The 15092-nt window shown below is 34.9% G+C and overlaps 1 protein-coding gene and 1 non-coding gene across 2 annotated transcripts in view; one reads left to right on the top strand and one right to left on the bottom strand.

Annotated features, from left to right (window-relative positions):
- LOC123710659 (myosin heavy chain, striated muscle) overlaps positions 1-15092 on the top strand; it is a 57893-nt gene that overhangs the window by 9988 nt on the left and 32813 nt on the right. Inside the window, exons 4-14 of the mRNA XM_045662699.1 lie at positions 3193-3370; positions 3718-3793; positions 3897-3999; positions 4475-4564; positions 5099-5257; positions 5999-6169; positions 7673-7834; positions 8027-8157; positions 8256-8925; positions 9767-9876; positions 10477-10594. Coding sequence (XP_045518655.1) covers positions 3193-3370; positions 3718-3793; positions 3897-3999; positions 4475-4564; positions 5099-5257; positions 5999-6169; positions 7673-7834; positions 8027-8157; positions 8256-8925; positions 9767-9876; positions 10477-10594 — 1968 coding nt within the window. The remainder of the gene's footprint in view (positions 1-3192; positions 3371-3717; positions 3794-3896; positions 4000-4474; positions 4565-5098; positions 5258-5998; positions 6170-7672; positions 7835-8026; positions 8158-8255; positions 8926-9766; positions 9877-10476; positions 10595-15092) is intronic.
- Trnak-cuu lies at positions 6458-6530 on the bottom strand. The gene has a single exon. It is a non-coding gene; the product is annotated as a tRNA-Lys (tRNA).

Raw genomic sequence — 15092 nt, 5'->3', positions numbered from 1 at the left:
GCATTGAATAATCACACCGCGAAATCGTCGGTGGTGATCCCCCTCGGTCATCCAAAGTCGAGTTGGACGCGAAGACACAGCCCAAGAGGTCGGCCTTCTCCTTCGCAGTGTGGGCGAGCGAGTCATTCTCCCTGTGCAGCGGTGGAATGGATGGCTGACAAAAATTCCCTTGTACAGCTTTGGCGAGAGACCAGAAGGCTCGAGTCCCCAAAGGAAGTTGGGCCAATCTCTCGCCAAATCTGGCGATGTGCTCTGACTTTGCCTTAGCGATTTCCCGTTTGAAGGACCTGGAGGCTGAGTTATATGCTTTTTTATGTTCGCTGGTATTAGCATCACGAGATATTGCCGCTTCCGCCCATGCATTAAAGCATTCTCGCTTTCGACGCGATGCTGCCTTGCAAGAACGCTTAAACCAGGGCTGTGACTTGCCACCGATCGGCACCGCAGAAAATGGAATAAAGAGTTCCATGCCCTGCAGAACCACTTCGGCGACACAGGCAGCGACGGAATCTGGAGCTTCCGACGAAAAGCACATAGGCCCCCAAGAGGCCTAGGAGAGGAGGTAGGAAAGAAAGACCGCATCCCATCCCAATCTGCTGACCGATAGTGCCAAATACGGCGACAACCCGAAAAACGGGGCCGAGGAGGGCGCGTAGTAGACACAGTACTCCGGACCACACAATGATCCGATGAACCCAATGGCGGGTCAACAGAGACTTGATAGGTCTCCGGATGTGAGGTCAGCAGAAGGTCCAACAAAGAGGGTTTATGACCATCCACATCTGGTATTCGCGTAATCGCAGGGACCATTTGTGACAGGTCGTAAGCTAAAGCAAAGTCGTGAAAGGATCTTCCCGCGTGATCGGTGGTTTCCGAGCCGAGCTAATCGGCATGGTGAGCGTTAAAATCGCCAAGTATCACGATTTCAGCGGTAGGAACCCCTTCGAGCAGGGAATCTGTAGCCATTTGGATGTGCTCAATGAGTCGGTCAGTTTCGGTATTTCCGCTATGGGACCTATACAGGCATGCGTAGAATCGCGGATGGTCATCGCAGTCTACGCGCAGCCAGAGGCTAGATAGGTCCCTTCCTTCAAGCGACCCGAGGCGACGAGAACCGATATCCTCTCTGACGTACACGAAAACTCCCGCCCGCGGCACAAATGAATGTTCCAATTTGTACCCCGGGTAGGAGAGGTAGGAAGTATCAGCCGGGGAGGATATCTGAGTCTCAGTAAGGAAGAATAAGGCCGGCTTCGCAGTTTCGAGGTGAAAGTGAACCGCGTTAAGATTAGAGTTGAGCCCCCTAACATTGGTAAAGTCCACTGAGAGCGTGGAAGGGGATGCCTTCGGTAAATTCTTCCGTTTGCCCCGAGATCGAAACCTATAGTTTTTAGCGCAGTTTTTGCCCACCCCAGAATACGAAGGGCAGCCTGTGCATCCACCACCGAATACTGTTTGTTCCGATGATGGACGCTCAGAGGGGGATTCTCCACAGCGGAAACGTGTGGTACCCCCCCCTGGGGTAATCTCTGTTTAAACTGCATCTTCATATTCTGGGGGGGGGGGAATTGATGGGCTCCGGGAGTCTCACTCACCGCACGAAACGCGAGTACAATAAGATGAACCTATTGCATCACTTCACGCCGGTTTTCTGTGAGATAGTGGTACTGCCCCGGTCGTGCCTGCCCGTTTGGCTGAAGCCCGAAAGCAACAGCATGGCACTCCCACTAGTGAAGTGAAGTGAAATTCTAACATTAAATCTAGGAATTGACTAGTTTTTATATTGGTATCTAATATGTTTATGTTGAGATCTCCGCCTATAATTACATTACATTTGGAATACTTAGTGTTTATATAATTTAAGATAATATTTAATTGACTATGAAATATAACTTCTTCTTATTTCTCTTCTTATTCCATTAAATCGTTAATAATAATATATTTTCTTTAGGTAATTCTACTGCACATAATTCTAGTATATAATCTATGGACATATTGGTAATATCGTTTCTTACAATATACTCGAAATGGTCTTGGAGTAGGGTGCAGACGCCACCACCTCCGCGCGTACTTCTACAGTATGATGCTGCGATGTTATATCCGCTGAATTGAATCATACTGAGTTTTTCCTTTGTTAACCATGTCTCTGATATACATATTGCGTTGAAAATAGGGGTTTGTTCAATGAATGCTTCTAATATGTGTTGTTTATTTTTAATACTTTGAATGTTCTGGAACAAAACTTTAAATTGTTGGCCTTTGTTTGCGAAAGGAATGGCTGTCAGTAGACATGTAGTGTGATGCTTTATTTAGTTGGTACATGCTGTTTACTATATTTTGCGAAATGTTGAAGATGTCCTCTTTCTCATTATTATTGTTCTGTTTGTTTTCTCTATTATTTATTACTTTCACTATCGTATCGTAATTAGTCCAACACATATAGTTTGATTAACTTTCCGTTTCTCTCAACTTCATTTAGAATTGCACTGATAATTTTTTAAAATTTGAATTTTGTTCGTTGAAACTTATTACTATTTTCTTCCAGAATGTTTTATATAAAGTCTGTACTCCAACTTGTATCACTGCAGGTTACAGTTTGACACAGTTTTAGTAACTTTTTAGAACTATTTTCTCACTTTGCCTATTTTTAAAAACTTTATTAACGCGGAGCCGATATTGTTTGCGGGTACTCCCATTTATCCATTTTCGGTCGATTGTAAGCTCGCGCGGCATCCACTTTGAACAGAGCTTTCGCTGATCCAATATTCATATCTGTTCAATACATTTATTTAACCCCAAAGCGTCCACTGCGTGCATCGTCCTCGGATTTCATTTGCCTTGTTGAAACTAAGCAAACCACTGCCCAATGGTCGATTTTCCTGGTGAAGTCCGAATAATGTTTATCATGCCTTGCCTTGGCAAATAGGATTTTATTTGCCAAATATTCATGCTTTACTACCACAGAAAATTCTTTTTTAACTCAACAAAAGTTCCTTCACCCAAAATACTATATCTCACAAACTAATAGTTCGACAGTTGTCAAATTTATACACGTGCCTTTTGAAGGATAGGGCTTACTAAAAATCTATTTAATACTAGAAGCGTCATCAATATGTCAGGCTACGAATTTATCACAATTTAAAAAAAAATATAGTGATACAATTCAGTACACAATAAGACAAATATTTTTAGACTGATGCAGAAATCCCCTTAGAAGAACCGGCTTCCACCCCAGTGCCAATGCCAGAAGGCCTGGGGTCTCTTACGGCCAGTCTAGAGGACCAGTACGAAACGGCCTTAGCTGGGATGTCCTGGGCCGAAAGAGTCGATACACTTGTGGTGTTGGAAGCCCTCGTGGCTCGGGATCCTGGTGAGTGAACGAAAGGACTTTATGTACTAATAATATGACACTCGACATAATTATTATATTATACGTGCTTTTACGTTAAGAAGCCCTAGATAGGTACTTTGTTAGTGGATATATTTTGTTCCTGAAAATTTTCGAATTATATTCGAACGCAATTTTCATAGAAATATCTGCTTTCTGATCAAATTTATTTCCCAGGCAATACAAGGTATGATGCATTATTTTTTTTAATCAAAAATTATGTTGAATGTAGTTTATTTTATAAAATATATTTTTCCTGTCCAACTTTGAGATGGAGAAAGGAGGATTTTATAATAAAAAATAAATGAAACTACGCTTTCGGTTTGTAGGCAGAGCTCAGCAACTGCACGCTAAACTTTCTCAAGGCATAAAACGACGAGGGAGTCTACAAGATGCTTTAAGAAGGTATTTAAAAAAATTCTGAAATTGTACATTGTGATAAAAAAATATTACGACAACTTTAGTTTAAGTTGTAGGGTGAAACAGATTTTAAACAGAGGTTAAACAGATTACAGGCAAAACAAGCTCGAGCGGAAAGACAGCGCATGTCGTATCAAACGGAGAGGGCTAAACGCATTCATCAGCTATTGGCCAGGGTGGAGGAAGTTAAGGTATAGAAAACATAATATATTCATTCCACATATAGAAGAGAATTTATTGAAATTAGTAATATGCAGTGAACATGGTCACTGGTCTACGAGATTCTTTAAATAGGCCACTCACTAAAAACAAAGAATAAATTGATAAATAAAATGCTGAGGAGTGTGCCTACGCCTGGCTATTCTCTCGGAGTTTAACTAAGTTTTAGGCAATTGGAACGCTTATGAAACAAAAAAACTGCAAAATACAATGCCTTGGCTGGTACAATTGACTTACTTGACTTAAATACATATGTCCCCCGAGTGGGGCAGAGGGCATCCAGCGTAGAAAAGCCTGATCGATCCTGGACATCTCTCTTAATTTCAGTCCACGTTATTCCAGCTCCCATAGCTGATGATTGGAGATTCTCGATTTTCTTTAAATCCTACAAATTGTTATCGGTGACATAGGTTTAATTTAAATATAATTAATTTTCTCATTTTGCAGCTCGCCAAGAACCAGTTGATAGAAGAAAAGAAGTTGAGAATGGAGCGCCGTCTGCAAAAGGCCGCTGAAAACCGTGATCAGCACTTAAAGGTAATATTTTGCGTAGTTTGATCGTTAGGAGACATTACTTTATAAGAGTTATACTATAGTAAATTTAATTGGTAAAAATCTGAAATTATTCATGAAATTTTAAGAAAGTTATAAGTAAAATTATAAAACAATAATCAGGTAAGATCTGAGAGGGAAATTTAAAAAATTTAGATATAGTACAGATACCGGCAAACTTCTTGAGCATTAAACAAGGGAGTGGGGGAAAGTTTGCGCGTCGTACACAGCGCGGGACACAAACGTCAACTGATTTACCAATCACGCGATCGACACGTCACTCTCCCGCCACCCCTCTACCAGTGATTTAACAGAACAAAACTGAAAGCGGTTAATAATGAAGCTTTTCTTTTTGTTTCGATACTCGGATAAGAAATTTTCGAATAATAAACTGTCGGTACTTTCTTATAAAAAAATATTTTTTTTATATATTTATTTTGCGATATCTTACAATGCGACACATATAAGTAAAATATTTTTGATAACGATAAGTAAAGTATTGTCAACATTTAATTCCAGGATATAGTTCGCAAAGCCCACGACGAAGAGGAGAAACTGCGTGAGATCGCGTTCATTAAACAATTAGAAGCGGAGAATCGAAGGCACGAATTCCTGGATCAGTGCAAGTCGTTAACCACTCGACTTCGGCAAATGAGACGAGACCGACTTACTAAACTTGTAAGTATTATGAAATACTTATTACGTGATTTTTTTTCTTTATATGCAAGTCGATGATCAGCCATTTGTGCCTGATGCGTGTTGAGGTTTGGTTCTAAGGCATTTTGGTTTTCTTGCTACCGAGATTCGAATGCACGACTAAAGGGTTATGACGTGCAAGCTCAAGCCGTTAGGCTGACACTGCCTTCGTGATTCCTTTTAAACAGCTGTATACTTCCTTGGCAGTTCTTATACTTTCTTCTTGTTTACCCTCTTGATTGTAAAATTGGCAGTAAAAGGACATTAAGAAGCCTTTCTTAAATAATTTTTAAGTGATAACTTCTTATGGGAGGGTAAACCGTTTCGTTACGTAACGCGTTACGGCGCCAGTGTGTCTAGCTTCCTTTTCTCTCCCGCATACTGCAGCTGTAGTCAGTCACCTCCTTTCACACTCTAACCCGCAGCGCTCTCCTCTCTTGTGACTCTGTGTTTAGTGTGTGTGCGTTGACAGCATGAGTATATAACCTCGGAACTATTGCCGTTTTTAAATGTAATTATAAACATTACAGAATTAAATAGTTAAACTTAGATTAGTTTCAGTTATCACTTCTTTCGGGCGTACTGTAAGTATGCGTCGTGTTGAATTAATAATATTTTGATTGAACTTTATAAGTCACTAAGCGGCTATTATGCTATTGTATTCATCAGAACTAACGCAAAAACTCAAAACTTCGTAAAAATGTGTTTTTGAAATAAATTCAGGAACAAAAAGCAGCTCGCGAAGCAGCTGTAGGAGCCCGGAGACAAGCCTTAGAAGCGGCTAGAAAACTTCAAATGGAGACCTTATTAGAGAAGAGGAAAGAGAGAGATGCAAGATTAGAAGAGATGAAGGAGCAAAAGAAACAGGAGAGGGACGATGCGGCGAGGGAGAAGGTAAGCCTTTGAAATTCTTTTATACACTTTCTAAGGTAGAAATTGTGGGTAGTTCATTTATATGGATTGTGGATAGTTATACCAGCAACAATTTATCTAAATCGTTTCCCTACCCATAGAGTATGTTATGCTACTAGATAATATTCTAATGCCTAAAGAGGTAGCTTCTAACGTAAAATCGAGGCTAACTAATTTAATTTACAAATTTTATAAGGACCATTTAGGCATCCAATGAACAGATTTGATATTCCATCAGTACAGTATTAATAATAAAATAAAAAAGTATGTCGCGGAACGTGGGGCTCGAATCCACGACCCTGAGATTAAGGGTCTCATGCTCTACCGACTGAGCTAGCCGGGCTGTGACAGTATGTATGAATTAAGCCATTGTAAACAGAATGATAACCATTTTATATTTTACCAATTGCTCTCTGGGTTGGTTTAGGCCTAAGCTAATTGATATTCTTTATTTGGCTTTTGAGCCCCGTTCTCGTAAACATATACAACAACTAATTATATGTAATGTATATATGAAATTTGAAAAAAAATTAGCTCGTAGAATTTGTTTATATTCGGGTTAATAATACCTCTTGGGTATGAAAGCCAATAGCTAACATTATGCTGCCCTAAAAAAGTATATACATCGTCTCATAAAACTCAGTGAATGCAACAACATTAGTTCACCTATCATCCTAACTAGTAGTGGTCGAAGTTTTTGAAAACCTTATTTGATATTTTTACTTCCGGTTTTGGAGTTCAGATTTTTCAAAATGTATTTTCTTATCAGAGAATTTCAATTATCATTATTTTTTAACGGCCCATAACGCGTCACCGTGACCACGCACGCTGTAAAGGACGCGAAACGTCGGAAGTTTTTTTTTATTATGTGAAATAATTATAAGTTTATAATAATGCATAGCTTCAATCCGTTAAAAAAGTGTTTTCTTTAAATGTGTAAAAGTAATGTAGTAAAAGACAATAAATAAATTACAATAACTAAATTCGTCTTATTGCACGTTCTGACTTTGGTACTTACCTGTTTATTTTTATCAGAGCAATCATAATTTGACACGAGACAACGCAAGAGTAATTAGATTGTTTTGATTTATTTAAAATATTCACTAAAGTTCGCTAGGATTTTGGGTCCTCTAATCTAAAACAAAATAATCTTTAAAATTATTATCTCTAAAATTATTATCGCTGTTAATAATAATTGTTTTGATCATGATAATCATAATAAAGTGTATTTTGAATCATTGCAATATTTTTATGATATATTGTATATTGTGTGTAATAATGTCCGCAATTAGCACTTTCTTTTACGCTGAGGGTAAACTTTGCGAGGAAACAGGCACCTGTCAAACCCAAAAATTGATAATACGTGTCAGATACGTTGTACTTGTCTATAAAATTAAAATCTACGAAGCGGATACAGTCCGAGGCCCATATAAGGTTACACGGGAAAATGCACTTTCTAAATATTTGTATTCAAACACTTTACAGGCAGAAGCAGTAAAATCTCGATTATCAGCCCTCGCGGAAGCAGCAGAATTGGAAGCTGACGCTCTCAGGTCTCGGATCCGAGACAAGCAGGACGCAAGTCAATTACGACACACGTCTCACTTGCAGGCTATAAGGGAGAAGGCCACCGGACCAAGGCAACCGGTGCGATTTCCTTTTAATATAAATATACTATTATTTTGAATCTGATGACTTTTATATCTATGGCTAATATAAAAAAAACTATACAACTTTAAAAAATCTAAAGAAAGTGTTTGTCATGTGTAAAAGTTTCTTTGCTTTCTTTGTTTTAATTAAATCGATTAAATTAAATGTAAATTTATTCTTAATATTTAGACGACATCCGAAAGTCACGACAAAGATTCCCTTGATGAAGCTGAAAAAGAAGAGTTGGAGAAGAAAGAGAAAGATAGGCTGAAGTTTGCTAAGAAGAAAGCTAGGAAGATGAAACAAAAACTTCTCGCCAAGTAAGTGCAATTATTAAGAGGTTACGTAGTAAAATATCAGAAATTACCTCATGCCATATTACTAGTAACAAAACCAATAAAATTCGCATTTTTTTCAGCGGTGCAACTAAAACAATATTCGACACTTATTCTGTAAACCCAATAGAAAAATTATTGACTCCGCCGTCTATTATAAAGACCAACAAACTTGTCTGTCAATTAAATAGTATCCTACAAAATATAACGAATAATATTCATAACGATAACAACGCGGAACCTAAAAAGAAAGCTAAAAATAAAAATGGCAAGAATATAGACGATAATGAAAATAATAACAAAAACGTAACAACAGATGTTAAAACTATAGAGATAGTGAATAATGAATTGAATGGTATTATTGCAACAAATAATAATAACGACGATAAATTCGATATTCCTAACGGTCCTGGGAAAAACAAAAAGAAAAAGAAAAAATCAGAGAACGTAGAGAAACTACCGAACGGCGTCGAAACAAATAAAAAGAAAAATCTTAATAAAAAAGAGGCAGACTCGGAATCGTCTTCCAGCAGACGAAAGAAGAAGAAGAACAAGGATGTATTAACGGAGTTTGATTTCGACTTAGAAGATGATAATAAGAAGAGAAGGAAACGCAATAGAAATAGTGAAATGGCGAATCTCTTGAACGACATCAATAAATGTAGAGCCCGCAAAGATAATATCTTTGTGGATGGACCCGGTATCGAGAAAATATTAAACGAATTAAATAGAAGCGTAGAGAGATTGGAGCCGGTGAGTTTGATTTTAATTCACATTAAAACATTCGTCTAAAGTACTTTAATACTGTAGATAACTATTTTAATCAAACACTTTTTAAAGAAACTATTGAATATTCAAGAAAAGAGCGTACCATTTCTTGAAAGGCCGGCAACGCACTTCTGGCAATGTGAGTGTCCATGGGTGGCGTTATCACTTAAGATCAGATGAGCCTCCTGCCCGTTTGCCTCCTATTATTTTTTTTTTTATAATTAGTGAAAATACATGAAAGTCATACAAAAAACAATTATTTTATGCTGTCCATTAATAGGTTCAATGTGTTATTAGAATGAAATTACGAAGCTTTATTAAACATTTTAATCTAGAACTACGTAAAGAATTTAAGAGAGTTTTGTTTGTCGCCCAAGTTTATCGTCATAATAACAATAAAAGCTCGTTTAATTTCTAACCAATACAAACATATATAATATATTTGATATATTTTTTTTGTTGTTATCCTAATATCCTAGCTTCCTTCAGTACCGTTAATCGAAACCCCCTTCACGGGTAAAGGCATTTTCTAGCTTTTAACAAATATCTCTCTCTGTTTTCTTTATCTATTCGCTTATATTTCTTCTATCCACCTCTTTTTGAGCGCCCTCATCTTCTTTCCCTTGAACCATTCCATATTAAACAAAAAAAAAATATACTTTTCTCCATCTTTTACCTGTACATCTCGCTTAAAACAACCTGAAATAATAAAACAAACACAACAGACCTTATTATTGAACATTAAAAATATATTTATTTAATCGTACAAGCTTTCTTACCTTTGTCATATGCACATTTATCTCAAATATATCAACCGATGTCTCAGGATACGTCAGAAAATGCAGCTCTGCACAGATACTTGGCCATCAAAGCCACGTACGAACTGCTAGGACTTGTCGCTGAAAGAGAAGATATCGCTGCCTCTATCTCTACCAAGTAAGCTTTAACTGTTAAATTATTCCGTTACTAGCTGACACGACAGACATTGTTGAATATTTAATTTAAATTGCTATAATTAATTACTGTTTATTATTGTAATTATCTGCGATAAACAATATTTGTAGAGCATTCTGTCTCTGACAGTTTGTAAAATTAATATTATCGTTAAGGTTCTATTTTTTTTTCTTTTTGACAATATTAACATGACAACAACAACAATAGAATTAGCGCAATTGCTCCATCAAACGTCATGCGATGGAAAAAAGTTTCATTTGTATCTATTATAATTATCTCAAATCTTATTCATAAAATTGTTGTTATTCTATAATTTTAGAATTACTTTTGAATTGCCTCGAAGAGATTGTTTAGTATCGATAAGGCTAAATAAATAAAAAATGTAAGTATATAATAAAGTCCAAAATAAATAAAAAGTACACAAGCTCAAATCCATTTTGAAGACATGAATCTGCTAACATATAAAATAATAATATTATTAAAGCTAAAAAATATTGGTTAATTTTCAAAGTCGGTATTTTTTATCTTTACCTGAATGTTTTACTAACTTGGAAATAATTAATAAAGCATCGTGTTCGTCAGGTGTGTCACAGTGGGTGTGACCTTGATATCTCGGACGCTGAGCTCTTGTCCGGTCATGGGTTCGCAACTCGCTAGCACAAATATGACTGTACATCTAATCACACTGTTGGAACAAGTTGTAAGTTATTTTTATACTATTCTTTGAATTAATTACGATTGGGGGTGGGGCTGACATCGCGTCTGTTCCATTCATATTATTGATCTTCGATAATCTAAGACTTCAGGGCTTTCCAGCATTAAAAATCAAAATCTATTCGTGCATAACAGGGGTTTGAACCTAGGGCCCCAGGGATAAATACTACTTGCAACCCGTGTATGACATCTATTTGCACGTAATTATTTCACAAAGTTTTACAAAGTATTCGATGCAACCTTTTAAATAAAAATAATATTAAACAAAGACTACTCAATATTGGAATAATAATTTATGGTACCGTTACATACATATGCTGTAAAAAACGGCAAGACATATTTCTTTTGTGAACTAGCGAATTGTTGAATCGACTCCCGGTGCTTCCCTGGGAGATACGACCTCCACTTATTTTTAACTCCTTCCTCAAAGACTTCTACTCTTCTTCCTCTTCTCCTTCACTTCTTCACCGGGTGTCCATGGGCTGTGATAATTGCCCTTTTTGGGAGTCCCGGAGGCTCGTTTGCCCCCCTATCATATATAAAAAGGACAAAAAACTAAACGTTTTATCAGCAGTAGGCGTGAAGAAACTCTTATAGTGAAATTCAATTTATTTACAAAGTTTAATCAATAATTTGGGATGTTCATTTCGTGTAATAGATTTTTATCTTTGCAATAAACATTTTTTTCGTAAACAACTAGATACCTTGCGAAGTTTTTTTATTAGATAGAAAGGGTTCGCGTTTTCCGAACGGTTAGTTTTGATGTTCCTCAATCAGGCGACGTCAACCGTTTGCCGAGTTTTGTTATAAATTGGATTTATGGTTTGCTTACGTTTCGAAGGGATGACTTTTGTAGTATTTCATTCATTTTCCATTTCGTATGTATACATACAAATGATGTAAATGATATTTTAATGGCTTAATTGTGACTTATGGTAATTTGTATTTCATATCGTAAGTTGAGTTTACTTATTTGCTTTTCAGTATAGCTACTTATAATACAATAGCTAAACAATTGAATTATAAACACTAAAATATATATCATAAATATACAATTCAGTTATGATATATATTTTAGTGTTTACTAAAACTCGGGTAACCTTTATTAGACATAATGGCTTTTTTATTTCTCTTTTATAGTAAATATATTTTAATGATCATTTTACAATTTATTATACGTATAATAAATTGTATTTATATACATATATATTGTAAGATGATCATTATAATATATTTACTATAAAAGAGAAATAAAAAAGCCATTATGTCTAATAAAGGTTACCCGAGTTTTAGTAAACACTAAAATATATATCATAACTGAATTGTATATTTATGATATATATTTTAGTGTTTACTAAAACTCGGGTAACCTTTATTAGACATAATGGCTTTTTTATTTCTCTTTTATAGTAAATATATTTTAATGATCATTTTACAATTTATTATACGTATAATAAATTGTATTTATATACATATATATTGTAAGATGATCATTATAATATATTTACTATAAAAGAGAAATAAAAAAGCCATTATGTCTAATAAAGGTTACCCGAGTTTTATATATCTAATACATTCTTAAATTCGTGACATAATTTACGTATAAAGTCAAAAATATAAAATTTTTAAACGAAAATTTAAAAATTCTCTTCAGTTATTGAAAAATTCTTGATTTGAAGTAATGAATTAATGATTTTTTTCTATCGGTCCAGGAATTTTAGCTTGATTATTATAAATTGTTAATAATAAAAATAATAATTGAAAATTCAAAACTTTCTTCTATAATATTAGTGAATATGTTGATTTGTAGATCTTCAGTGTCTTAGAACTTACCTATACACAAAGATGATACATGACTGAGTTACGTAAATAGTTTGTATTTGTTTGTATTGAGAAGGGTTGTTAAGTAGTCAAAGCGACAATAAGTCATTTTATACGGAATATATATATATATATACACATTATTTTTATGTAATTTGTTTTGATAGTCCCTGAAAGTTAAGTCAAGTTTTCACTATGTCAAAATCCTCCTGAACTTTCTGAAAACACAAGTTTCGACTGGCAACATTTCACTCATCAATCATCAATCAATGTATGTACTAGAGTACTTTAGTCGGGCACTTGTACCTATTATGCTGAATTTGGTGCAATTATTGGTAAATTGTTATTATTCAACGCGACATATTAAAAGCTTTATAGGTGTTAAAACGTTTAGTACTGGTTTAAATTTTAATTATTGTAAAGACAAATTAAAAATGAAATAATAAATTAATTTAAAAACTTCTGACATTTCCAATGATTTGTTATATAAGTCAATGTACATAAAACCAGTATGAATTAATGAAAATCCTACAAAAATATGTTGTTTTTTAGGTTTTCGCGTTCCTACAGATTCATATTTATTTCACAATGCTACAGCTAACATAAATTATACATAACAAAAAATTATTATACAAAACATGGCCAACGTTGAAATACATAATATATACAAAAAGGTTCAAGGATATGTATATCATTGTGAGATATTTGGCGAATCGCCTAATTTGCTAAAAGTTCTATACGTTATTTGTAGGTATAGTAAGCTGTACCTAGAACACGCTGGTTTAACTGTTGTACATGTTTCGTAGTTTGCTGCTGCTCTATTGTCAGTAACTGATGCTTTGTGTACCGACGTTCAGTAGGGTTGAGCCCGCGAGCTTTTAAATTATAAATTTCAAAATAAGCAAACTCACCTATTTAGAATATATTGTAAAAATATTAAGCGTGCGTTTTTACTCAGTCAGTTAACAAGTAGGAAAGCGCTTTAATACAAGTTTAATGAACGGAATGTAAGGTGTAATAAAAATTAGTTGTTGTTGTTATGTGTAATTTTTATTTGTTAATAATAATAAAAGCCTTTATTTACTAAATGCATACATTTACATATATTTAACCGAAGCTATAACATACATTTTAACATTTTTTTTTACAAGCAGCCAGTCAGGTTGTCTTCCGACAGGCCTCCCCGTGTAGTTTCCACTCGTCGATCTCACGAGCTGATCTTATCCATCCTACGACGTTGTCAAATTCCTTTTACATTTTTAGACTACAATCAGTTATGCATCATTTGAAAATTGGTTTAAAAATAACCTAATTTATATTACGAAATCAAATACAATAATCAATTTTAATACATGTTATTATTAATAATTTATTCAACATATATATTACCCGGGGCTTTATTTGGTTTATTGTAATTAGGCCACCCAGGGTCCGTATAAGTGAGGAATAAAATTTTACTCAATACTTAAGTATCCATAAAAATAATAACCGCTGACAGCCCTACGTTTCCCAGCGGCGCGAGTGGCCGCATTGAAAGCGCCACTAATGCATCCTTAGACCTGTTTACACTGGCGTACTACTGGCGCTAGTTTGAGTCTTTTCAGCTGTCGAAATAACTTCGATATTTTTTTTAGCAAGGTAAAGATTTGTACCACGTTTTTTATTTATTTAGAAAAAATAAATACACTATCCTTACAATACTAAACCAATAATAATAATGTCCAAAAGAAAAAGAAAATTAAATATGTATAGTAAAATATTAAATACATAAGATATACAATATCGTGTAATAATATTAATACTGTGAACTCACTCTGCGAACACATAAAGATGTCGATAGTGTCGGAGACAGCATTCAGTAGGCGCAGTCTTTGATACCAGGGATCTGTGCATGGTATGCTTCTGACCTTTGGTATTGCGAACAACCTTGGCCTTCGCCATCGCACATATACCCTAGGTATAAAGAACCCGAGTTCAATAAACTTGGGTTGCTTACCACCCCCATTGGTTACGAAATTATTACATTTAAAAATAATTGTTACCATGGTGACAAATACTTACTAAGTCCACGTTTAAAGTTAGGCGGCTCGTGTTTATTTGAATATCTCGGCCCCTTTGCTTTGAGTAACACACGAATGTGTAAAGAAATTCATTCACACAATTATAATTAACATAGACCCTTGACATATTGTATGATATATCTTGATGTTTTCATAAATTCAGTTTTGTATTTTTATTTTATTTGGGGAAAGAAAATAATCTAAACTTTTTATAGCCAAGTTTCTTATTGCAAATTGTTTTTAATAAATATTTACTGTTAATAAAACTAAATGCGTCTAAATGTTGTGGCCGAAAATAAATCGGCTAATGATCGTAATTACGAAATGACAATTAAGAGTAACATTCGTGTCCTTAAACCGTAATGAGTCCAATATATAAAACTTTAAATTATTTTGCCAAAATCGTAAAATGGATTTCGGTGCGCGAATAAAATTCAAAACGGTATGTCACATGAATATTGCTAATAATTAAGTTTGTCTTTACTCTAAAAGTTCTTTTCAAAATACAAGGTTTTTGTATTATATAAAAAATAATAGTTAATTTGTACTTACGCTGTTTTAATATAAGTAGTATGAGTTAACGCCGTGACGAACATTAAGTAA

Source organism: Pieris brassicae, chromosome 6 (genome assembly GCF_905147105.1).
Source record: "Pieris brassicae chromosome 6, ilPieBrab1.1, whole genome shotgun sequence".
Lineage (NCBI taxonomy): Eukaryota > Metazoa > Arthropoda > Insecta > Lepidoptera > Pieridae > Pieris > Pieris brassicae.
The sequence above is the reverse complement of the archived record's forward strand: the minus strand, read 5'-3'. Positions and strand labels throughout refer to the sequence as shown.